The sequence below is a fragment of the Phalaenopsis equestris genome, unplaced genomic scaffold, assembly GCF_001263595.1.
Source record: "Phalaenopsis equestris unplaced genomic scaffold, ASM126359v1 Scaffold001081, whole genome shotgun sequence".
Taxonomy (NCBI): domain Eukaryota; kingdom Viridiplantae; phylum Streptophyta; class Magnoliopsida; order Asparagales; family Orchidaceae; genus Phalaenopsis; species Phalaenopsis equestris.
Window position 1 is genome coordinate 705,237 of NW_018165520.1, and position 25,747 is coordinate 730,983.

The 25,747-nt window shown below is 35.9% G+C and overlaps 3 protein-coding genes across 5 annotated transcripts in view; 1 reads left to right on the forward strand and 2 right to left on the reverse strand.

Annotated features, from left to right (window-relative positions):
• LOC110033037 (transmembrane and coiled-coil domain-containing protein 4-like) overlaps positions 1-10,737 on the reverse strand; it is a 46,066-nt gene extending 35,329 nt beyond the window's left edge. The window contains exons 1-3 of one of the 3 annotated variants that reach the window (XM_020736882.1): positions 10,418-10,737; positions 10,260-10,341; positions 8,902-9,333 (exon numbers count right to left, since the gene is read on the reverse strand). In XM_020736882.1, the coding sequence (XP_020592541.1) occupies positions 8,902-9,333; positions 10,260-10,341; positions 10,418-10,662 (759 nt within the window). In that variant the 5' untranslated portion in view covers positions 10,663-10,737. Of the gene's footprint in view, positions 1-8,901; positions 9,334-10,077; positions 10,230-10,259; positions 10,342-10,417 lie in introns of those variants that run through there. The other 2 variants (XM_020736883.1, XM_020736884.1) reach the window with 2 other exon arrangements.
• On the forward strand, positions 10,661-14,996 carry LOC110033035. The gene is made up of 9 exons (XM_020736879.1): positions 10,661-10,770; positions 10,939-11,034; positions 12,131-12,746; positions 13,068-13,751; positions 13,826-13,963; positions 14,049-14,149; positions 14,209-14,386; positions 14,470-14,664; positions 14,742-14,996. Exons 1-9 carry the CDS (start codon positions 10,661-10,663, stop codon positions 14,994-14,996), a joined length of 2,373 nt encoding a protein of 790 aa, XP_020592538.1.
• A 1,616-nt stretch (positions 14,997-16,612) lies between these two features.
• On the reverse strand, positions 16,613-19,961 carry LOC110033036 (protein FAR1-RELATED SEQUENCE 5-like). Its single transcript, XM_020736881.1, has 3 exons — positions 17,033-19,961; positions 16,877-16,953; positions 16,613-16,789 (listed from the first exon to the last, which is right to left on the reverse strand). The coding sequence occupies exons 1-3, from the start codon at positions 19,107-19,109 to the stop codon at positions 16,715-16,717; spliced, it is 2,229 nt and encodes a 742-aa protein (XP_020592540.1). The 5' UTR covers positions 19,110-19,961; the 3' UTR covers positions 16,613-16,714.
• Between the last annotated feature and the right edge of the window lie 5,786 nt (positions 19,962-25,747).

Consider the following 25,747-nt stretch of genomic DNA (forward strand, 5'->3'; position numbering starts at 1 on the left):
GTCATCTTTCGACGGCCATAAAGATCAGGACAAGGTAATCGAGTGGCTCCGGACCATGGAATGTGTCTTTGAGTGTCAAGACGTCCCACTAGACAGAATAGTAAAACTAGCTGCCGGAAAGTTAAAAATAACGCAGCATTTTGGTGGAAAAATTTGAAGCACAAGCGCCAACATGAACGAAAAGACAAGATCATTATCTGGTTCAAGATGAAATGAGAAATACAACTACAATACCTACAAGTTCACTACAGACCGGAGGTTCAAGCCCCAGCTACAAAAGTAGAGATACTACATCACTAGACGTAGGATTGTCAAAACGGCTCGTTGTTAGCGAATAGCCGTGTTCGATTAGTTAAAAAGCTCGGGTTCGATTCATTAGCTAAGTTAATGAGCCGAACACGAACATTTTTTTGTGCTCAACATATAAACAAATCAAACACAAACAAAGATTTGTTCGTTCACGTTCGGCTCGTTCTGGCTCGAAAAATTACTCATCAATTATATATATATATATAAAAATATTGATGAGTACTATTTTTAAAAAAATTAATTGACTACAATGCTACAAAGATTTATAATCAATTAAAATTTTTAATTAAAAAATTGAATAAAAATATATTAAATTATATTTAAATGATGTTTTAATATAAACAATAAGATTTAAAACCTACCCTAACCCTTAACATCCTATGTCTACGTGATTTGGGTTGTCAAAATAACTCTTTGTTCACGAACAGCTCATGTTCGGCTCGCTAAGCAAATGATCCGAACACGAACACACTTTTTGAGTTTGAAATATAAATGAGTCAAACACGAACAGTGATATTTTTTAATGAGTCGAACTTGGGCTCGCTCGTATTTGGCTTATTTACACTCCTAACTGAACGACCCCCACATCTTACAGACAAAATCCAAACTCGGGATCTTACAATCATATTACACTCAAGGGAACATCCAAGCCGACCTCACCTGAAGAGGTAAGTTTACCCAATAAAATGTTGTATCACAGGAGGCAGGATCTTAGAGTCAGATTACTCGGGATCTTACAGTCAGATTACACTCAAGGGAACATCTAAGCCGATATTTTATATAGTGATTAACGACGAGCATTAAAAGAGAGAACATTTATAAAAGATGCAGACATCCAGTAACGAGATAATTATAAATATATCACTTTAATTTAATTTGAGTAATGGATTTTTTTCATTTTTTTAAATTATAGAAAAATATACAAAATTTAGTTCTCACAATCTGACGGTCTGTTCTGCCTTGGTTAATTACAAATCCTAGACCAGGTCATGACAAATTTCTCCTCACATACTTATTTATCAGATACATCCAGCCAAATATGGGGATTGGGAAAGCAAATTATTAGCTAAAACTAATCCATAACTTTTCCTTCATAAATCCAATCATTTTTTTTTATTTGATTATCAAAATTGCATCCAAAAAATCTCTTCAAGCCCCCAAAATTGTCTTCTCCTAGCCAACTGCCAAGAATGATTATCAAACACTCTTTTCCTTAAAAAACCCAATCTAAACTGTGAAATCATTCACCATGCAATTTTCCATTTAACTTTTGTAATCTTTATTTTAGCAGCTTTTTATTTCGTTATCGCCATAGCATCTAAAAATCCTATTCACACCTCCAAAATACCCTCTCCTTGCCAAGCATTGTTACCAAAAAACATGCTTAAACGTTTTTTAGGAGTTCCCTGCAAAGAATATAAACTAATGGCAAACAAATCCCATGTTGTGTTAAGTTGTGCATAAAGAGCTTACGAGGAAACATAAAAGTACTGTGTATACCTTCTCTCATTGTCATCAAGAGGAGGGGAAAGTAAGGTGGGAGAGAGAGAGAGAGAGAATGTGAAGGAGAGGAGCTTGAAAGGTAGAGAGCACTGGTTGAAAATAGAGAGAGAGAGAGAGGCTAGTGCATAGTAGAAGACAAATGGTTAAAGCAAAGCCAAACAAATTATATTTGACAAATAATACTAGCATCTAAATAACATTATACCAAGCAAACCCTAAATGCAATCAAAATAAATCAATCAAGGATTTCGCAAGGTACTGCTCAAAAATATAGGTGAAGATGTGAAATAATTATCCCATGTCAACTTCCAAGGGTTGTGAAGAACATTTTCTTGAAGAGTTGAAGAAAGATAGCAAACATCCATAGCAATGGCAGAGGCAAAATAGCCATCATTAAGGATAATTGCAGACGATGGGATGTAAACAACTTAAGAAAAATTTGGGAGCTTTTAAGATAGGTTGTAACAGTCCCATTTTAGGAATCAAAAAGTTGCCTACCAGAGAGAAACCAAAGTCATAAATGTGAGGAATACATGAATAATATGTTGACTGTTTGTATGTGCATGGCTGACTATGATGGAGTCACTCATTGATGATATTAATGTGAGAACACTAAAATATCTATGCACGTATATGAAAAATAGTATAGATATTAATGTGACTTAATTGACATAAATTTTAGACATTGCTCCTGATCGTTGTACATATATAGAATTGTACTGATATGCTATTGATACAGTAAGGTTCTTTGAATAACATCAAATGTTTTTTTAAAAGTTTGAATGACATGCATATTACTTCTTTTTCTCTTGAATTAATGTGGTTCACGGGTATGAATATTCAATTTAATTAATTAATTAAAAATCAACGTTAGAAGAGATAACGTTTATAGAAGACGCGGAAACCCAGCAACGAGACAATCTAAAATATATTGTTTTAATTTATTTTGATTAGTAGCTCTTTTATTTGTTAAATTGTAGATGAATATAGAAAATTTAGTTTCCATCGTCTGACCGTTGTTCCTATCTTGGTTAATTCCAAGTCCTAGGTCGGGTCGTGACATAGACGTCAACAAAAATCATGTTTCATACCAACAGCAATGTGAATAGATCCCATAATGATAAGGTTGTGGTGATGATGAGGTTAGTAATGATAATACCAAGTTAATGTTCAATGGTGAAAAAATATGAAAGAATATAAAAAATTGAGTGGCTCCTCATAAAACTGCCTCAAATTTCATTGAGAAACTGAGTATCAACATACAGAATACTATAACGATTGAATGATGAAAACAATTGAAATAAAGGCAACCTGCCATGGATCATGGAATAGTAGAAGCTATGGAACCACATATATCTCCATGTGCAAAGTGTTGGGGAGCGAAAATAGTGGTTGAAGGCTCCTCAAGCTCAAATGCAACATTAGACTGACAGATCTTTGGTTCAAGCATTGAATTAAACTCATCCTCATATAAAATCAAGCTCAAGATCAACTACAACATCATGCTCAAGTACAAGCTTAAATTAAAGCATGAGCAACTGATTTACATCTTCCTTAAAACAACAATTTCATCGACTTAGTAAGATTGGTGGAGCGCATGGTATCAGTGAAGCTTTTAGAAATAGTAGAATATGAGTAGGATTGAATGTGTTCATCTTGTAAGTGGAGTTGAGAAACTAGAGAGAAAGTTGTGTAGGGAGGATTTTCTCATCTATGTAATATAATAATTGAGCTTGGATCTTGACTAGGGTGCATGTGAAGAATGCAAGTGATGGGTACATGGACGAGGAGGAAAAATACTATCCTTTAAATTTTCCTAATATGCATTGTATAAATTATGATATTTCACAAAATAATGTGAGCTTCATACAGATGCTCTATTGAAATACCGATATGATAGGTGTCATTATAATGCTTTTCTTGAGAAGTATAATGCTATGATATAGTTAAAAAAGAGTGATTATAAGTACCATTATGGAAGAGGAAGAAAGTGATTGCTGATACCACTTGCTAATAACGACAACCATTATAATGACCATGATATGGATCACAATACTTATATAAACATTAGGGTTGTTGATTTCAATTATGAGTGTCAAAATCTTTAAGATTAACCATGGTATAAAATTGCGCAATTGGGGATTAAGGAGTAAGCTTCAAAGCAGTTTGAGACATAAGCCTCATAGTTTGAAAATTAAGTCAAAATAAAATGGTAAAAATAATATATTTACATCATCACTTACATATACGTTACAGAAAGATATATTAAGCTTCTAGCATGATAAAAAGTGATAAATTAAGTCAAAATAAAATGGTAAATATATAAATTAGCATAATAACTTATATATAAATTACATAAAGATATATTAACATTCTAGATGATAAAAAGTGATAAATTGTATTTAGATGCAATAACAAAATTATGTAAGCCGCAAAGTATCATGTAACAACTTATACAAAATAAAAATATAATATAAACATCAGTTAATTAAGTCATCAAAAAACATAAAACATGAAATGAATGCAACATAAAATATCAAAGATCTAAGATGAATTTAATATAGTAGATTTCTTTCATACTTATTGGCAAACTAACACAATAACATTCATAGATCTAGATGTAGTTGGTGGGTTGCGATGGCAACAACAGCAGACAACTAAGGCTGCAGTCGGAGCAACAAGCGACTATAGCAGAAGAAGCAAGCGGCTACTGAAGTGAAAGCATTAAGTGGAAGCACCGACAGAGAAAGCACCAAGCAGTTGAGTTAGCGTCGGGGGGCAGAAGCAACAAGCGGCAATGCTGAGATGCCTAACTAGGGAGATGGGAGCTCTTGCGCATGAGAGTGGGGCTACAGTTCATATTCGACTTATCTAATATAAGGGATAAAAATCTAAGCACTAGAGGAGAGGCCTCAGCCGAATTTAGGCACGGGTGGTCTTGATGAGCTCAGCAAATGTAAGGTGTATGCCTCGCCCAAGCTGCTCCATGAGTAAGCCATGAAGCATTTTTCTTTTTCTTTTTTTTAAATTGCTCTAAGGCGGGACTTAAGGCATGCCCCAAATTGCACAATTTTAAACAGTGAGATAAATTCATAATAAAAAAAATGAAAGTATAAATATTTATAATAAAATATTAAATGATTCTAAAAGAGAAATGTGAAAAATCAACCAAAAGTTGGGAGAAGGAAATTGCAGCTCTATATTTCGCTACTGTTGATTATTCAATACCATCTCTTGCAACCATCCTCTACTCATAAAAAGATTTTACATATGATGAAGTAACAAAAGGAAAGAAATATAAGCTAATCAAATAAATTAACCACCTTTCATTAAAGATAAATTTTTTATAAAATAATTGTCACGAACAAGCCTAGAGGGCTGGATGTTTCAAGAAAGGAACAGAAAATCGATGAAGGAAAATAATTTATATAGCTAACTGCTATAGATAATCATCCAAAACAAAAAACAATGAAAGAGCCACTAATGATTAAAAATTACATTAAACAAATAAATACCTTTTTCCTTGCTAAACCCATTTTCTATGCATGTTTTATCCTCTATTACTCATTTATACTCCAAAATTTTGATATAAAAAATGAGTTTAAAACACAGCGACTTATCAACAAACACTCAATACTGATACTTTTAAACTATACTAATGTAATGACAGAAAAATAAAATATATACTACTTAAATATGTTTAATTAATGTAAAAATAATTAAAATCTTAATATTTAATTATGATTATTCAGTAAAGATTAAAACATTCAATGACACTGTGCAATAACTTATCTATATCTATATTGTTTACATTCGTCATAAAAAATCGTCTAAATTGTACTGATTAAGATGCTTTAATATCAATATCTTTTGTCAAATTTCATGCAACGGTATATTAATAATTATGTCATCCCCAACTAATTCTATAAGTAGGTGGATTTCATTATATTTAGCATGCACATGCAAGCAGTCTATATAGCTCGTATCATTCATATGTTCATATCATTCAATTCAATATAATCAATGTGTGTGTGTGTGCGCGTGCGCGTGTGTGTATCTATATGTGTGTGTGTGTGTATACGTATATAAGTACCAAATTATACAAGTGAATTTAACAAATATCAATAATTGCTCATGTAATTGATTTAAAAGAAACAAAATATAAGTATAAACTAAAATAAGAGTACTCACATCTTTCAATTGGCTTGAATTTTAATCTTTTATTCTGGTTTCACATTTAATTTGACACCTATAAAAAATATTCATAATAATTAATTCCATGTCTAATCATTTTTTATGTCTATATCAACGTTTAATTCTTTAATACTAATACAAATCCAAACATCCCCATTAATATTTAATTATTATATAATGTTTCAATTTTAGTGTCTTAGTATTTCTAGAATTATTTTTATTTATTAAGTCAGAGGAAACTTAAAGCTCAACATATAATTTCTATAAAAATATATAATAAGTCATATCACTTCTTACAAAAATTTATTTCACTAAACTATCCTAATTCCATTAATTTAAAATTTATTTTTAAATAAATAAAATTTTCCTTGCTAACCAAAATTAATTTGTTAAATTGCTTCAAATCTTACTTTAACGTTATACTTCTCTCTCCTCGATCCACAAATATTAGACTAACATTATAAATCTTTAATTTCATACAAAAGCCCTAGTAAAATATGTTATAGGTATAAACTAAAAATTTAGGATTTATAAATAAAATGCATAATTAAAATTATCTCAATTAAATTAGCTCGTCCCAAGCCCCAACCTTTTCGCGTGAATTCAGCACTCACTGCTCTTGGCATCGAGTTCCTACGTACAAATGTTGTAGGCCCATAAGAAGATTGCATGCTTCGATCAGGAGAGTTATCGCTAGCTTTGTCTTCTTCGAGTGCTTGCTCCTACTGTCAAATTGCACGGTAATCTTTCATTATGTCCCTATGCACAATCGGTCCTCTGATCACATTCCACTTCTACGTCGATGATGCAACGAATCCAATTAAGAACTAGTGGAAGAGCGTTGGCTCGATTCTCCTTTTTGATGTTGAGCTCACCTCTTTCATTCCCTTCTTCACGCTTTAATAGTGATTAAACTCGCACAGCTTCAAAAATGTCATTTCATCTATCGAGGCCAGCACAAAGCACCCAACAACATCATATTCTTTCCTCATGCGCTCAAACAGCTGTGTTCGATTTGCTTGAGCAGATGCACTTTCTTGCGCTCGCGGCTTTCAATCTCCCTCTCCCTCTATCGATACAGAAAAAAGATTTCTACCTTCACCTTTGATGGCTTTGTTTATAATGACAAAACAGCTCACTGACTCCCCTCATTTCAACTTCAAATTCTTCAATTTTGAATGTTGCTCATTCAACCCATTGGTTACCATAAACTCCCACTTACAAAAATTTCGAGGCATACAATAATCTCTACTAGAATGATATTTTATAATGGCTTTATTGTATGAATAATTCTAATATGGCAGATATTAACTAGTCAAAATACAGTTGTTAAAAAATGTTTTATTTGTTTGTTAGTTTCTCATCATGGTTAACTATTTTGAAGCGACGCAAGCCCAAAAATGTCATAATAAGCAAAATGATATCATATGCTATAATGTGGAATCCATTTGAGGAATATATAGTTTAAATCAAAATACCAATATAATTTAGATATATGTTTTCATTGATTTTTTTGTATTATTATTATGCTTTCACAAGATTATTAGGAGATTTTTTTCTATTTATTTGCCATGGGTTATTTAGGAATTATTGTGATAAGATTAATTATTTTTGGATTCATGAAAGTGTTCTATTATGCCTTATTTATTTTTATACTCTAGTATTTTCATGATAGCAAAACAATTTTTCTCTCCTATCCCCGGGCATAAGAAATTGTTTCAGATATCACACAAAACTTGATGACTTTTTGTGGTGCTTAATCTTTTTGCCATTAGTATTGATAGGTGTACTAAAAAAAATAGATTTATCCTAACATGCATTTGGTTTAAAGTAGGAAAACGGCCATAATTGGTTCTACTTAATATACTTCTAAAACAAATAATTTTTATTTTCCTTTCATTAGATGATTAACATCTTCGAACCAGCTACATTGATGAACCGTCTAAATTCGTACATAGATGAATACATTCAAAATAAAGAAATAAAAGAAAAAGATTGGAACTGGTTGAGTAGAAATGGGTAAATTGAGTTGAAAGGGGTGAGGCCTACATGTAAAAAGACTAATTATTTAGCTCGTACATAGATGAATAGATTCAAATGAAAGAAATAAATGAAAAAAAATTAGAACTAGTTGAGTATAAATGTGTGAATTAAATTGACAGGGGTGACACCTACATGTAAAAGGACTATTTATTTAGCTCAGTGATAAGATCAATTTTAGTAAAAAGCAATATAAGGACTAACGCATCAGGGATAGTTACCAATTAAATGCTAAATGAAAAGGCACGTGACTATCTAAGCCTTATTAGCGTCATATTTGATAGGAATTAAACTAGATCTTCCATCTTTTGTAAACATTTTAGTTTTATGAATTGTATTAGTTGGTCATTTTGTATTACAACTTATAAATAGTTTCTCACCATAAGGCCGCGGATTCGAATCGCGCATATTACCCTTTGGGCTCACCTTTCCAAAAAAAACCTACATCATTTTTAAGTTGGTAACACAAATTTTAAACAAGCCAACCATAAAAAAGAGCATGTTAATATACGAGCTCGTTCATTCAACATTGTAAGTTAAAAAAAACATAAAATAATCAATAAAAATTCAAAAAAAATATTTTAAAAAGAGGTTTCCTCTACTTTAACATGTTTTTTTATTAAGCAAGGTCAACAAATTCTCTCAAAGCCAATACAAAATAGTTGGGGAAAGTAGTATAAAGTGATGATACCCACAACCAGCAAAAGCTTTTCTTAATCATCATCATTATCTTCAACACTATCATCAAAATATTATCCACTTATTCTGCATTATTTGACTTCAACCATAGTTTGTTGGTCCTAAATTCATAAAAAAATGAAAGCAACATGTTATAAGAAAGTTGATGAAACATACCATTTTTGTCCAGTTGATATCAAGCCATGTTGCTAAGAGCCTTAGAGCAATCCGATGGCGGGCATCATATCCCTTCCTCCGCACTGATACTTTCTCACAGTCTTGAGGTGAATCAGCCACACATGCAGACAATAGCTCAAATAAAATTGTAACTTTCATAGGATAATTGATTGAAATATTTGCCAGCATGGACCCTCTATCACAAGCATGGTTATACCGTCTGATAGCCTCCTCTCTTATGGCTGATAGCTTAAAGCTAGCAGGTTCTGAAGGTTCAAAAGACCAGTCATGTCTGATTGCCTTTTTCTCTTCTGCGGGTTGAACAGTTTCCAAACTCATTGCCATGGCATCAATAGATTTAGCCAAAGCAAGTTGTAGTTCGTCCTTCTCTGAAGATCCTACATTGTCTTCTTCAACCATTATCCTCAGATACTAAAAAACAATGAAAATTTGTACCCTTAGAATGATTTACAAATATTGGTACAATGATAGAACATGAAGTTATTCAAGTAGCGATTAAACAAACACATTCTGGTTAGCCTATTAAATATCAAAACATTAAAACAAAATAAGATAGGAGATACTACAATTTTACCTGATCTTCACGAAAATAGCTTCCATTAATATATATATATAAACACAATCTATGACCAAATTTCAATGAAGAGTTGAACTTTCAGATATATCAAAATCATTCTCAAGAAAGAAAATTTTTGAACTCACACATCAACAAATTAACGAAGGCATGAAGTGAAACAAAAGGATGGGTGAAGGATGGGTAAGGTTGCTACATTTTAAAATAATAATAATAAATAGGAAGTTCTAAACAAGATTTACTAAAAACTTGAGCTCTTAAAAAGATAAATTTTAGATATAAAGGCATTCAATATAATCGTATGATTTGCACTTGAGAATCCATGAGATCAGTCGACTATTTTCAGCAGCCATACATCAACATAATTTAGGTTTCTTCAAGGGCATATCAAGTAACACAATGTTTCCTATCAGAGAAACATAGATCTTTCTTGACAAAAAAGCGTTTATTTTTATTCCAATTTCCAACAGCCCTTTTCAAATACAAGTTTTTTAACAGGAATTACTAATTAGTAATAAAACAACATTCGTCTTACAGCGATATTGCGATTGATACATAGACAAAAGTACTGTTGAATGAACCTCTTAACATATAACGGTTTCTCAGCCAAGTTCACTGAAGTTTCAATAGCTCCAATTCGAACAAACAATGATCAGCAATTTCATCAAAACCATGTATCATTGAACCAAATTTCATAATCAGGACATTTATCTGTTGAAATAACAACTACAAGAATAAAAGACTAGAGGTAAAAAGGCCACACCGCCCCAACATGATGATTTGCATCAGAATACGCAGCGGTCTCCTCCAAACCCGGCCACGCCTTCGAATCGATATCTAGAAACCTAAATAAGAGGACATGAGTAAGCTGGATAACGAGTTGGATAAGATATATAGAAGGCAAGGGGGAGGGAGAAAGACCTAAACACCGGACGAAGGAGGCCACGAGATGGATGGATCCAGAGCTGGGTTGACTCGCAGTCGGCATCACTTCCGCTGAAGTTGCTCCTGTTACTGGAGCTACCGGAGTTGCCGCCGTCATCGACAGAAGTGGAGGAGCCGACGAGATGGGTTTGATGCAGCTGTGCTTGCTGGAGGGCGAAGGCGAAGAGGGCCCCTGCAGCGTACCTCTGGGTCGGAGTGAGCGTCGAGGGTGTCATGGCCATGGAAGCGCGACGACCAAAGGAACGCGTTGCAGCGGGTTTGTTTTCGAATTTCTTCGGGGGCCTGTTTGGCGAAGAAATATTCCCTCAGTACTACGCACCTTCCTTACGGTGCGTAGCCAATATAAATGCGACACTTGGAAATTTCGGGCCCACTTTTCATTTCATTGTTTAAAAATAAAAAGGGGAAAAATATTAACCCGGCCCGAACGATTACCCGAACTTCTTTTACTTTTAACCGAATCGCATTTTAACTTCTACTGATTTACGAGATTTTAGGGCGAAAATCTCCGGCACAACTCGGCGAAAATCTCCGGCGCAACGCAGCTTCCGGCGAAACCCTTCGGCAAAGCGGAGCTTCCGGCGTAAGCGAAGGTCATGGCGTCGTCTCGTTCCATAAAATCACGGTATGAACGTAAACCAGAGTCGGGAAATACGAGTAACACATCAGTAACACAACAATGCACTGTAGTAACACGTCAATAGCACCACACATCAGTAATATACCAGTAAAATATAAAAAACACAACAATAACACGGCAATACCACATAAATAACACATCATGGATTTCAATGATCAGCTGAGAAAAACCCTACTCGAGAACTGGATAAAACCAAATTCTTTAGACTCACAGAAACCTCCATGACATAGTTTAGATGTGTTATTATTGTATTATTGGTGTTTTATTCATCTTTTTTTTTCTGTTTTTACATTGTGTTACTGGTGTGTTACTGATGCGTTATTACCGTGTTATTCATGTAATATTGATGTCATATGCTACTTTATGAGGGTGATTGTTAATTAATGACTTAGGTTTAGTGTTATTCTTGTATTACTCATGTATTATTAATGTGTTATTCATCTATTTTTTTTTTGTTTTTAAATTGTGTTACTGGTGTGTTACTGATGCGTTATTACCGTGTTATTCATGTAATATTGATGTCATATGCCACTTTATCAGGGTAATTGTTAATTAATGACATAGGTTTAGTGTTATTCTTGTATTACTCATGTATTATTAATGTTTCATCTATTTTTTTTCTCTGTTTTTACATTGTCACTGGTGTGTTACTGATGCGTTATTACCGTGTTATTCATGTAATATTGATGTCATATGCCACGTAATATTGGTAATTATTAATTAATGACATAGGTTTACTGTTATTCTTGTATTACTCATGTATTATTAATGAGTTACTCTGCTGTGTTATTCTACTGTTAATTATGTTCCTTGTTACTTTGCATTAACTGCATTGTGTTACTGATGTGTTTTTTCCGTGTTACTCTGATGTATTATTGATGGGTTTAGGGTTATTATTATTAACTGCACTAATGCCATAAGTTAGTTATGCTGTGTTACTGATGTGTTATTGCCGTGTTATTCATGCTTTGTAACTAGTTATGCTCGTCTATTATTCCCTTCTTATGACTGTTGCTCTAATAATTTGTCATTATATCTTTAATTTGCAGGATCATGAGTGCAAGGACTTTCAACTGTAGATGTCGTCCATCTGCAGTGAGAAGTGCCCTGGATGCTATTCGTGATCTTCTTTCAGAGGAGACCATTAATAATTTAAGGGAAATAAGGGTGTTCAACTTCTTTGACATGCCCCCATATCCCCAGGACAATGTGATGACTTTACATATTTTGAGATGCTGGGATAATGAGAGGGGTGTCTTCAGAATGGGTGGAAAGGAGGTTCAGTTACATGCTGACCATGTGGCTATGTTGATAGGGATGCCCAATAGAGGAGAGCCTGTTTCATGGAAAAGAGGACCCCTATCAAATGTGGATGCCAGACAAATAAAGAACCAACTCACAAACTTTTTTGCAGAAGGAGCCTCCACCCCACCTTTTGAGGAGTTATACTTGAAATTTTTACTAACTAACTTGTTTTTTCCTTCAAGCAATTTTCATGTGCATGCAGAGCTATCTTCTTTTGCTGTAAATGTACAAGCTTTTTCGTCTTACAATTGGCCTGCTGCCATATGTGATATGATCATCGATCAAGTTAGAATCGCCTCAGTGAAATTAAGGCAAAATAAATCAATCGGCTACATTCAAGGATTTGTATTTCTCTTAACAGTAAGTATTTGTTATTTTCATTTAAACATCACTCTTACGAATTGTTTCTTTGATGTCCTGACTTCTGCGTAATGGTATAAAACATCCCCAGCTTTGGTTTTACGAGCACACCTCTCTTCTAACTCCTGATGATCCTGACGCTAGACCTCGCATGCTGAGGTGGCCAACCAATCATGGGTTGAGTGCTGAGAAGATCCATGAAGCCTTCAAGAAGCTTGATCATTTAAACCATTTAATTTTGCTTACAGCTTATTGACACACATTTTTACTAGTTTTCTAACAGTGATTGCAACGATTCTGACGAATACATTTTCATTGTAGGTGAATGACGGATTCCTGGCTTTAACTGATGATGAAGTACAACTCCTCGAAAATCCAGAGCAGGGACCGCCGATCCCTGCAAGCCAGGTTCCACCTCACGAAAGCACTGCAGGACCATCTTCACCTAAAGCGTATGCCAGGGGAACAATTGTCTCTAGTGATATAACCCCAGTACCCAGACATACAACGGAGAGTGCTGATTTTGGGGTGATATATGAGATGCTGAAATCTCAGGAGCAGATCAGCTTAAATATACAACAAACTGTTACTGGTGTGAGTGCACAGATGAACACTGTGGTTGAAGCATTGTCCACCCTAACAGGTTTGGTGCATCGACTAGTTGAAACCAAAGCTGAGAAGTTCTCTGAGAAAACAATATCTGAGACAAGTAAGAAGACCAGCAGTAGTGGTCATCAGCAGAAGAGGAAAGTTGACCGCCCTGCATCTCAATACCAATTTAAAAGAAGACACAGAAAAGTTGATGATGTAGATATTATTGCTCCTGTCAATATAGATGTACCAGAACCAACAATAAGGAATACTGATGTTCCTTTAGAGGCTGGAGACGCCGAAGAAGCAACACGAGAGGCACAACATGCACATATGTCCGATGATACAATCCAAGAAGACCCTTTAGAAGTTGAACGGGCAGTTAAAGGTGTTATTGAAGCTCTGGCCGAATCAGTAAGTGTGTCATTGTCATTTCTAATTAATTATGCACATTCCTACTTTATTAGGGTTAACAATATTTTTTGTAGACGCGGCTTTTGACTGATTCAAAAAAGGATGAACCCCAGAAGGCCCAACTTTCAGATGAAGAAATCTTACAGGCAACCGAGTATCAACATCTTTCTAGTCGAAGCCCCAGCCCTGATGCAGACCAATATGCCATAGTCGTAAGTTAATAATATAGTTATGTGCTTTGAAGCATATCTTATATATTCTTTTATCCTGTCATTCATGGATTGGTTTATTTTGCAGGTACGTCCTCCGGCTTCAACTTTTGAATATCCTGGTAGGCCATTCATCTCAATTGAGATGCAGGAAGAAATAGAGCAGTGTCTATCCAGGTACAAGAGCAGGTAATGCTGCACATTTTTTCCTTTTATATTTTTTTTAATTATCTTTGGTGTCAATGCAGTGACGTTATCATTACAAGAGGTCATATTTTGATTCATCGATCAGCACTGGAAGATATATTATTAGATAAGTGGCTTGCAGACGAACATGTTGATATATTTGCAGTCATGTTGCATGAGACAACTTCGAAGCGACCAGAGTTATACCGGCCATACCTGTATGTCTCACCAATGTTTGGGGTATGTTCTACAACTTGTAAACTCTATTCATTCAACTTAAATTCATATATTCCTTGCAAATCCCAAGTAATATATTTTTGTAGATGCATAAGACATATGGCAGCAAACCTTATGTTAGACATATCACCAACGAGGTCGTCAAAGAAGCAAAAGCCATTTTCTTTCCAATTATTCATAATCAACATTGGATCTTGTTGGTGCTGGATCTCAGGTTGAGAAAATGGCGAATATACGACTCGCTACCCAACCAAATACATAAGGCTGGCGCTATGGAAGTTGTAAGTCTATTCCACTAAATTAAAAGTGACACAATTCCATTAAAAGATTAACACAATAACATGTCATTATCATTCAGGTGAATATGTTTGCTAGGGACGCCGGTGATGCATTTACATCTAAAATCAATAAATGGTCCCTGTCAATCACAAAGAACGTACCCACACAAAGGAATAGTTTTGACTGTGGGATGTTCGTCTGCAAGTACATGCAAACTCTAGTGCAGCGCGATGAAGTCGACTGGAGTGTACATATGAATTGGCAGGATCATATGCAGAGATTTAGAGCTGAATTTGTTTATGAGTTGTGCTTATTTTCAAGGACTGCTACTTAAAGCTGTGAAATTTTTCCTTGCATATTTTTTTTAGGTTACTGTATATGTGATAGTGGTCTCCTTTGTGTAGATTATTTGTATAGCTGCCTCAGAATGTTCATAGCTAAATGTAAATATTTTTTTGTGTAGCACTAGAGTTACATGTTTGTCAACTGGCCTTACCTGTATGCTGCATTCTGAGTAACACGGGAGTAACAGGAGAGTAACACTTGGATAACACGAGTAACACGGCTTTAATACAGGGATAACGCGAGAGTAACACGTGAGTAACACTTGGATAACACGAGGGTAACACGGGAGTAACACTTGGATAACACGACAGTAACACGGGAGTAACACTTGTATAACACGAGAGTAACACGACAGTAATGCAGCTGCGACATCTGCAGTAACACAGGAGTAATACGTGGATAACACGGGAGCAACACGAGAGAAATGCATCAAGTTAAACCTGGATAACACGAGACTAACAGAAGAATAATGCAGCTGCTACATTCTGAGTAACGTGGAGTAACACGTCCATAACACGAGATAATATGGCTGATCCATCATGAATAACACAGGAGTAACACGTCAGTAAGACGTGAATAACACGGGCATAACCAAAGAGTGAGCCGCAGACAATAAATATTCTAATATTAATTATCCTGTTCTATTTGTAATAAAAAAAACTTAGAAATCTTTGATCGTTTAAATACCACGATGAAATGAGGAATAACGCCGATTAATCGGCAATAACACAGAGGAGTAACACGCTAGAAGCCGCGCGGTAACGCAGAATAACGCCGATTAATCGGTGAGTAACACAAGGAATATTCGCTTTGGGCGCGTAGTAACACGTGAGTAATCCCGGTTATTCCTGTGTTATTCCCGTGTTATTGTAGTGTTATTCTTGTGTTATTTACGTGTTTTTGCCGTGTTTTTCTTCTGTTTCTCTGATGGTTTACATCATGAGTTAGGACAATGATATTCCCGTGTTATTTTAATGTTATTCTTGTGTTATTCACGTCTTAAACACTGTGTTATCCTCGTGTCATTCACTTATTATTATTTGTACTATTCCTGTATTATTGGTGTGCTTTCAACGTGTTATCCTTGTCTTCATGCCGTGTTATCCTATATTAATATCCACGTTACTGACAGTAATCCTTGTGTTATTCACGTATTACTCCCGTGTTATTCACGTAATATCTGCGTGTTATTCACGTATTACTCCTGGTGTTATTCACGTGGTACTCCCGTGTTATTGACGTGTTATTCTCGTGTTTCATTTATGGTTGACATGAGTGAAGACACTGGAATTTCTCATGCTATTTTAATGTCATCCTTGTGTTATTCCTCGTGTTATTCACGTATTATTATCTGTATTATTCATCGTCAGATTGATGTGTTATTCCCGTGTTATGTCAAGTCCTTCTCGTGTTATTGCAGTATTATTTAAGTGTTATTCCCGTGTTATTGCAGTGTTATTGTCGTGTTATTTACGTATTATTTACGTTTTATTCCCGTGTTATTCACGTGTTGTCTTCGTCTTATTCCTGTGTTATTGCAGTGTTATTCTCGTGTTATTTACGTGTTATTCCCGTGTTACAGTTGATATATACGTTTGAGCAGGATAGATATACAAATATTTCGACAAACACAAATTATAAACAACAAATAACCTTTTCGTAAAAACGTTTACAACTGATACACTATAACAGCTATTACAATATCAATCAATATAAAGTCTCACTTATGGAATCCATCAAAAGTCCACTGTATGTTTGGCTTAGTTGCGATGCATAGTTTTCCTGCAGCAGGTCAGTAATAGGAATGAGAAATAAATTAAGTTCTTTATATAAGACATAGTGATATAATTGGCAAATTTATCGGCATACCTGAGTAAGGCAATCTGTCAAGCTTTGTTCGAATGCGTCCACGGCTCGACGGCTACTTGCTGCTTCTTGTTCCATTCCTGGACGCAATGGGTCAAATTAGAAGTACGCATTATACATGGAATGGAATGAGGAAATAGTAAAATAAAAAATTTATACTTTTGGCTTTCTTATTTCTCTCCCAATGTCCTTTCAGCCTCGTTGTAGATACTCCTTTCGGCCTTTTTTTAGCAGGGTCATTGACATTGCACTCTATTATTCTGGGTTTATGCTTCTTTTTGGTTTTATGTAATTCTATCGTTCTCCCTGCTATGGCATCCTCAATATCTCCTGATAACTTTCTGAAAGTTTCCCACAGACACTCCTCAGCTAACTCATGTCCTTGTGCTCTATTAATGAGCTTATATGCAAATTTTTGGGAGCATGAACTGAATATAAGGGAACTTGAAGAAACATTATTACATCCAGAGTCTTTTAGCTCTTTGCACCCGAATCTGTTATACATGTCCCTTTTAGCATTGATGGACCACCGCAATAAGAAATATTTTTCTGGAATCACCTTTATTTTTGCAAGACTTAAAACAAATAATGCATGGGAGCACAACAACCCCATCATCTCGAACTTTTTGCAACTACATGTAACCTCACAAGTCACCTTGTCAACTAACACATTCCAGGGTTGCCTTGTCCCCTCATCATCCAATTTTGATACATAATATTTAGCATCGCTCTCCACTGATACTTCATATGTTAGCCCACATAAGCCATTCAAGAGCTCTTGTTCAAACATTGAGTAAAGCTTCCTTGTATAGAATGAGGATGCTTGCCTCAGCATGGGATTGATTTTAACCATGGGTGTCCTCACGGACTGACCACATTTGAAATCTTCATCTTTCTCACTCCTGCGCCACGATTTCATAATGTTTTCAAGACCGATAAAACAATCTGTGAGAGAGCTAGTTGGCTTTGAAACACCATGACAAACATTGTTGGTCGACTCACTTCGCTGTGTTGATAAAATTCCCATACCGAATATATCCTTATTAAATGCAGTTGACCATTTATGCCTTATACGATACATTTCATCTAACCAAACATTGCTTTCAAGTTCCCCAAACTCAATCATTAAGGACCATGTTTCTTCGAACTCCTCCTCAGAATCACACTTGCTCAAACATTTATAGAAAAGACCAGCCACACTCTTAGTGCGCACTCCACAGTGAACTTTGGAAGGTAGTTTCTTGTAGATATGCCATTGACATAATCTATGACGTGTCTGTGGGAGGCATTCTGCAATGGCTCTTGCCATTGCTTGATCCTGATCGGTAAAGATAGTTATGGGATGTTTGTCTCCCATTATTCGAATGAATGATTTGAATAACCACATGAATGATTCAGTGGTCTCGTCAGATAGAAATCCAACTCCAAACAGTACGTTCTGCCAGTGGTGGTTAACCCCCACAAATGGAGCGCAACATAAGTTATATTTATTTAATCGGTAGCTTGTATCAAAAATTATGACATCCCCGAAACAGTCATAATCCAACCTGCACAATCCATCACTCCAAAATATGCTTGTTAACCTACCAGACTCATCTGTTTGGAAATCCCAAGCAAACATGCTGTCCCCAGATTGCCTCTCCATGAACAATTGTATTAAAGCATTGACATCTCCCTGTTCAATTCTTTCTCTTCTTTCTCTCTGGATAAAATTAAATGCATCTCTCTTCGTGCACTCTAAATTCTCCACACCACCAACTTCCGTGGCAATGAAATTGTATGCGTGTGTTGCTCTGATGCCTGATCCTGTCATGGATCTCAACACATCTGCATTAATCCCACTTATCCTTCTGTTGGAACGAAGAAGATGCTTATCACCACGGTCGGCCAAAGGATGGTTATGATTTTCAATGAATTTTGCCACTTTCCAATTACCTTCGAAATCAACATGAAATCGTACCATGGCCTTACAGCCAGTCCTTGTGTCCGCTTTTCTGAACTTAACTGTGTTGTTAGGCTCTTTCTTATAGCCAGCTTTTCCACAAATGTAATCTTTAACCTTGAGCTTCTTGGAGTTCGGCCAGTAGGTGGTATGATCCTTCCGAACAGTGAATCCCACATGATGTGCATAGGCACGATAGCTTTCATATGCTTCTTCCTCACTGTGAATAATGCTACTAAGAAACTTCTCTGCGATAGGATCATTGTAAACTTGTGTTGCCTCAAAGGACTGCATAAAACAATGGTGATATCAGTAACACCATAATAACACAAGGGTAAAACAAAAAAACTATAATAATACCAATGCACTGTAGAACAGCACCCAAAGGATACTACATCAACACCTACGTCTACATGCAGTAACACTACAGTAACACTACAGTAACACCAGAATAACACAGAAGCCTAAAACCATAGTAACGAAAAAATAAACATAATAATACCAAAGCACTCTGTAGAACATCACCCAAAAGATAGTAGATAAACACCTATGTTTACATGCGGTAACACCACAGTAATACACGAATAACACAAGGGTAATACAAATAAACCTGAAGCCTAATACCATAGTAACGAAAAAAAAAACTATAACTAAACCAAACCTCGCTGTAGAGTAGCTTCCAGTGATACGTGAACACCTATGTTTACATGGAGTAACACCACAGTAACACCAGAATAACACAAAGGTAACACAAACAAAAGCAGAATTCCTAAACCATACTAACGAAAAGAAAAAAACCCTCATGATAACAAACCACACTGTGGAACAACATCCAAAAGACACTACATCGAACACCTACGTTTACATGGAGATAAAACTAAAGCCTAAGCCACACAACGGTACTAAATAAAACGCAAGAAACAAGAGTAATAGCAGAGTAACACCACAATAACACAACAGTAACACCAACACTTACTTCATCTTGGCCTTCAAAGTTCAGGCTGAATGATGGCATCTCAACGTTCATGGAGGCTTCCGGCATCTCAACGTTCATGGAGAAATCGACTTCTGGCATCTGAAAGTCCATGAAGCTGTGAACTGGAGCTGTGAACGGAGCTGTGAACGGAGCTGTGAACGGAGCTGTGAACGGAGCTGTGAACGGAGCTGTGAACGGAGCTGTGAACGGAGCTGTGAACGGAGCTGTGACCGGAACTATCAACGGCTATGAACGGAGCTATGCGAAGGTGTCAAAAAAAACCAGCGAAAAAAACCAGCGAAAATAGAAGAGAAGCTGGCGCGAAATCATTTTATTGTGGCGGGATTTTTTCGTGAATTCGGGTTTTGGGTCGGGCCCGGGTCGCGAATACCCCTAAATTAGGTGGGGCCGGAGTTTCCAAGTGTCGCAATTATATTGGCTACGCACCTTCCTTAAGGTGCGTAGTACTGAGGGAATATTTCTTCCTGTTTGGCATTAGAGAGGGCTTTCAAGCTTTTAACTTTTATAGATTTTAAAATAATAAATTTTATTTGGTTCGATAGAAATAATGAAAGATTTCAACTAGAAGATCTTAAATTCAAGATCAAGCAACTATTATGTGTGTGTCTCTATTAAATTCTCTCAAATCTCTAAAAAAAAAAATTTTGATATGAATTAAATATATTAGGTTAGTTTTAAATATTCATATTATATATTTAAATATATTAATAAGGATGGGGATGATAGATGATAGTGATTGATGAGCATGACTATGATAGTTTGGGCAAGCAATAGTAAGTAAGACTGAGATTTTAGAAATCATTCTATTTATAGGATCCGAAAAATAGAGTACCACTAATATGAGTTCTTCGGTATTTCAAAATTTTGTTATATATTTTCTTACATCAAAAATGTGTTAGCGCAAATCTTGAGACAATCTGATGATTCAGATCAGAAGATAAATAACAAAGATTTCATCTGACAAAATACCACAATGTCTCACGAATTTGAGCAATTGATGACTAACCAAGCCGACAGAAGGGTCGTCAGCCAACTGAAGGTATGCTTAGCCAACCAAAGGGCCATCTAAGCCAACAGTAGACGGGCATCCACACTGATCACTCCGAAGGAAATGATTAGACAAAGGTCTAACACCTCCAATAATCACAACAAGTGTCAACGTAAAAGCTCTCTCAACAACTCCCTAAAAAAATCACAAAAAGATCACCAAGGATCAATAATCAAGAAAGCCAACCGACTATGTCAGAGCCGACCAGCTATCCCTCTCAAGAACTGACAGGTGATCTATTCAAAGGTCGGCTGGTGTCCAAAATAAAGCTAGCCAAAATCAACTTTGTTGGTCGACCTAAGGATCTGCCGACCATAAGGTCTAAATATGCAAAAAAACCATAATATCATATACAACCCCTCTAAAACAGAGCTACAACATGTAATTTTACCTTTTATTCATTTATTTTCTATAAATAGGGGGATCAAACTATGTTTTGGAGGTGTTTTTTGTTCATTTCTCTTTTTTATTTTTAAAGGGGTCCTCAGTCTGTCCATTGTCGTATACTTCCCATTTCTGAATAATTCTCTCTTCTGGATCATGTGAATGATAGGGAGAAGAGAAGAATCGGAAAAAACGAACAAACGATAAAGACGACAAACAAGAGAAAGAACATTGAAAGTTTACGTGCAATAAACCTTGCAAAAATAAGTCAACTATGTATGCTCAAACAAGATCGGGTGGAAACACCTTGAACAAATATTTGTGAAGGAATACCTGTGTAGATTACCCACAACCAGAGATTCAGGTGTATTCGTATGTTCTGAGATCTAGAGTGCTCCCAAGAGAACGTATCCCACTTGGTTAATTACATCTTGGGGGTTGCCCAAGAATACTTTTGATCCAATGAGTTCTGCTTACATTTAAACCCAAGAATACTCTTGATCCAAAGAACTCTTCTTACATTTAAAGTGATAACTAGAAAATGACTATAAAAAGACAGTTAGTTCGCATAGGAATGCTCCAATACTTTCAAAGCACCCGTTAAGCCACAGAGCTGAGAGTAAGTCTCTCATGGCCCCCACATGAGTAACATACTCATCGACATATGGAGCTTGCGAAATAACTGAATCATCATGACGGGGAATCTTAATAAGCCAATGCAAATCTGGGTCATAAGGGCATAGAACAAATCATTGTATCTCAAATGGGTGGCAGCTCATCGATAATTGGTCCGTCAAAATGATATCAATAAAGACAAAAGAAGTGATAAGGCTCAATAAGGATAGGCAAAGGAAGGGAGGAGTAATCCTTAGAAGGTAGAGGTGTTGGGTCAGGATACCACAAACCTGTCATCCCAAGCTACTGAGACAATATGTTTACCCAGTCGTGAAGGTAGTCGACCAACATGTCCAGAGATCCCCGGTCATCAATCCAGGAATTGTGTCGTCTGCTAAGACCTTAATAACTCTAATGTCAAAGGAATGAAACTCTATCATATGACTATCAGGTGGAGCTCAAAGAAGATGGATTTATGCCCATCGAAATCGCAAGGATGTTGTTGGAAAAGAGGAGAATGTGAAGTTGAGCTACAAAGCTGAAAACGTTCTCAACAAAAGGACTTACACCTCGTCCAGGTTGAGGAGTCTGTTAACGACCTAAGCGCACTAGACAACCACCTAAGTAGAAATCTATGTTTGGTCAATCAGATTAAAGAAGTACAGAGACTTCTACTCGAAAGATGTAAATGATGCAATTATCCCGAGTTGTCCTTAGATATTGTGGAGGCCCTATTAATTATGACTTGGGATATAGTCATGCATCCAACTATTTTAAAACTAGCACGAAGGTCGTGCAGGAAAGTAAAAACAGGTTTTAAGTATCATGAATCCCCTAATCCTAAATTTCAATTTATCTTGAAATTTTATTAGGATTTTTAATGTCCTATATAGCCTAAATTGAAATTTTTTTAGCATCCCAGATAAACCAGAAAGAAATAATGAAAGCAATCCAATGCAAACACATAATAAAAAGTAAAAGCACTCCAAAATATATAAAAGTGGTCAATGGTGCTTGGTCACTGGAAAAGCAGGAAGGCGTTTAGACTCCGCATATAAATATTTGACCGTAGATCTATACAAAAATATAAAATTTGGACTTAAGGTACAGGATGCGAGATGCCACTCTTAGTCCCCATCATGTGATTCGATGCGCCCAACGCGTCGAAAACATGGTCAAACCTTATTTTCGATACATACTCAACTCAGGGAGTCTATCAAATACATTTGACAGAGAAAAAATAGACTCGACCTACATGAAGTACTTTATTTTGCTAGGATTGTAGAACTTAAAAATATCCTTTTGATAAATGCTAAGCTAAGTTAACTAATTTAGTAAACTATATATTTTTCTGTGAAAACAAATATTACACTTTCCCTATGGGATCACCATGTGATAATTTTGAACCACATTACTACTTGACACATGCACTTACATTATTCGATTGAATTACATCCCGATAAGTTTTGACATGTTAATTGCACCTTCATTAGACCCTAGATCGACCAATATAACTTGGTATAGAATGCATTTGCTTTCATTTTCTTACATTTCTTGAATTACATTTTTCACGTGTGTCTACTTTGGTTCAATTGACCGCTCAGGCCCGATCCACTGATCAATTACGTTTGATCAGCCACCAAGGTCTGATCAACCACCCACTTCGATTTTATCAACAACCCTGACCCGATCAACCAATCAATTTGGTTCGATTGACTATCAAGGTCTGATTAATCTCCCGCTTCGATTTGATCGGTTGTCCCAACCCAAATTGACCGACCAATTAGGTTCGATCGACCACCATGATCCAAACAACTATCCACTTTTGTTTAATCAACCACCCCAACCAGATCGATTAATCAATTAGGTTCAATCAACCACTAAGGTCTAATATGCCACCCACTACAGTTCAATCGACTGAACCGACCCGATTGAATGATCAGTTAGGCCTGATCGGCCACCAAGGCCAGTCATAAAACCATCCACTTTAGTTTGATTAGCCACTAAGGCTTGATCACAAAACCAACCACTTTGGTTTGATCAGCTCAGCTACTTTGGTTCAATCGACCACCAAGGCCCAATCACAAAACCAACCACTTTTGTTCGATTGAATACCAATGCTTGATCATAAAACCAATTAATTTGGTTAGATCAGCCACCAAGGATTGATCAAAAAATTGAACACATTGGTTCAGACGACCAAGGCCTGCTCACAAAACCAAACACTTTCATTTGATCAACCACTAAGGTCTGATCCCGATCACAAAACCAATAACTTTGGTTTGATTGGCCACCAAGGCCTGATCAAGAAAATCAACTAATTTGGTTTGATCAGCCACCAAGATCCAATCAACCAATCACTTTGGTTTGGTTGGCTACCAAGGCCCAATCAACCAATTAATTGCATACTACATTTCTTGCGCTTGCCTTTGCATCTCATTTATGTCATGTCAGTTGCTTGAATTCATATATGTGCGCACAACAAAAATCAAATTTTCAAATGATATGTGATATGTTAAATATTATTACAATAAAAAAAATTGCCTTATTATATGCTTGCTTGGTGTCTCCTCAAGCATTGGAACTTGCGGTATAACACACGCATATGCAACCAAATGTGTGTAGATCAATACTTGCAAATTTTTTATGAGTAGTGGCTAGCAATGCTAGCCCAATGATGTGTAAATCTCCTAAATCTCTTATGGCATCGCACTTGAGAGCAGTAAGCATTTCACATTATGTGCTCAATTTGGGTCACACTTTGAAGACAATGAATACATTGGTTGTACTTGTATGCCCACTTGATTGTGTCATGTAGCATGATTGCATGAGCATCACCTTTTGTGTCTTGATAGCAAAATTAGAATTATTAGGTGAGCGACTTCAGGTCGATTGCAATGTTTTGACGAGCATTGTTTGTCGGGTAAATCTTAGTGAACAATACGGGTTATTACATCAAGATCAACACAAGTATGATTATACTAAGGCTTTATGGGCTCTAACATAAGCCATCTCACATGTATAGACTCACATTTAATAGTCTGTTATATTTTTATCATGCAATTAGCAAAAAAAAACAATATGTGAGGCTAACACTTTTAAAAACCCCTTTGGGTGACAAATATTAGAGATCTTTAGGGTGATGCTGGTTTTGGTGACCCTATCAAAATAATACGGCGGCATTTATCTCAACAATGCACATGCACTTAGAAGTTGTTACTAGGAAACTTTTTGATAGATGTTGTGCTAAGCCAAGACTAGGATGCTTAGGTAGTCTTTTTGATGTCTTTTCTATTATTCTTTGTTATCTTGTGCCCTAGTCAGGCATCCTTTGATTGTTATTTTATGTGTTTACTGGAGTTTGAGACTTGCGCACTGCCATATATAGAGGCGGTCTTCTTGCAGGGAGATATGCCTAAAATGAATGAAAGGGAGGAGCAAGTAATGGTTTAAATGCTAAAACTTTGTTCATGTGCTAATGCTCCCCTCCCTCCAGGCACGACTCATTATACATTGCATGAATATAATCGATGCTAATCTTTTCTATAGGTTGAGTCTTTTTTTAGACTTTCTCATGTATTATTTAAAGTCCTTAGGGAATCTATATCAGAAATTAGGTATGATTGCAGTTTCGAGGCACTTGACACACCAAACCATGTGACGCGAACTAGGTGTAGCTGCTCATGTCTCGTACCTTAATTTTGAATTTCTATTCATGTATAGAATTAGGACTAAGTGTATGTGAAGTTTGATTGCTTTTTTTGCCTTTTGGGATATGTTGTCGACCCAGCAACATTCGGCCAGTTATTATTTCATTTAGCTTGATTTATAGTTGCACAACATGTTTGATATTTCTTCTTTCTTGGCTTGTGATTTGTCTGGGCTCAA

Excerpts from the sequence above, each read along its gene's own strand:
- LOC110033035 (XM_020736879.1), top strand. The coding sequence starts at position 10,661 with ATGGAAGCGCGACGACCAAAGGAACGCGTTGCAGCGGGTTTGTTTTCG. Across the intron at positions 10,771-10,938 it reads TACTACGCACCTTCCTTACG|GGCGAAAATCTCCGGCACAA; the intron begins GTGCGTAGCCAA and ends ACGAGATTTTAG. Across the intron at positions 14,150-14,208 it reads CTATCCAGGTACAAGAGCAG|TGACGTTATCATTACAAGAG; the intron begins GTAATGCTGCAC and ends GTGTCAATGCAG.
- LOC110033036 (XM_020736881.1), bottom strand. The coding sequence starts at position 19,109 with ATGCAGTCCTTTGAGGCAACACAAGTTTACAATGATCCTATCGCAGAG. Across the intron at positions 16,954-17,032 it reads GAGAAATAAGAAAGCCAAAA|GAATGGAACAAGAAGCAGCA; the intron begins GTATAAATTTTT and ends CATTGCGTCCAG. Across the intron at positions 16,790-16,876 it reads TGACAGATTGCCTTACTCAG|GAAAACTATGCATCGCAACT; the intron begins GTATGCCGATAA and ends GACCTGCTGCAG.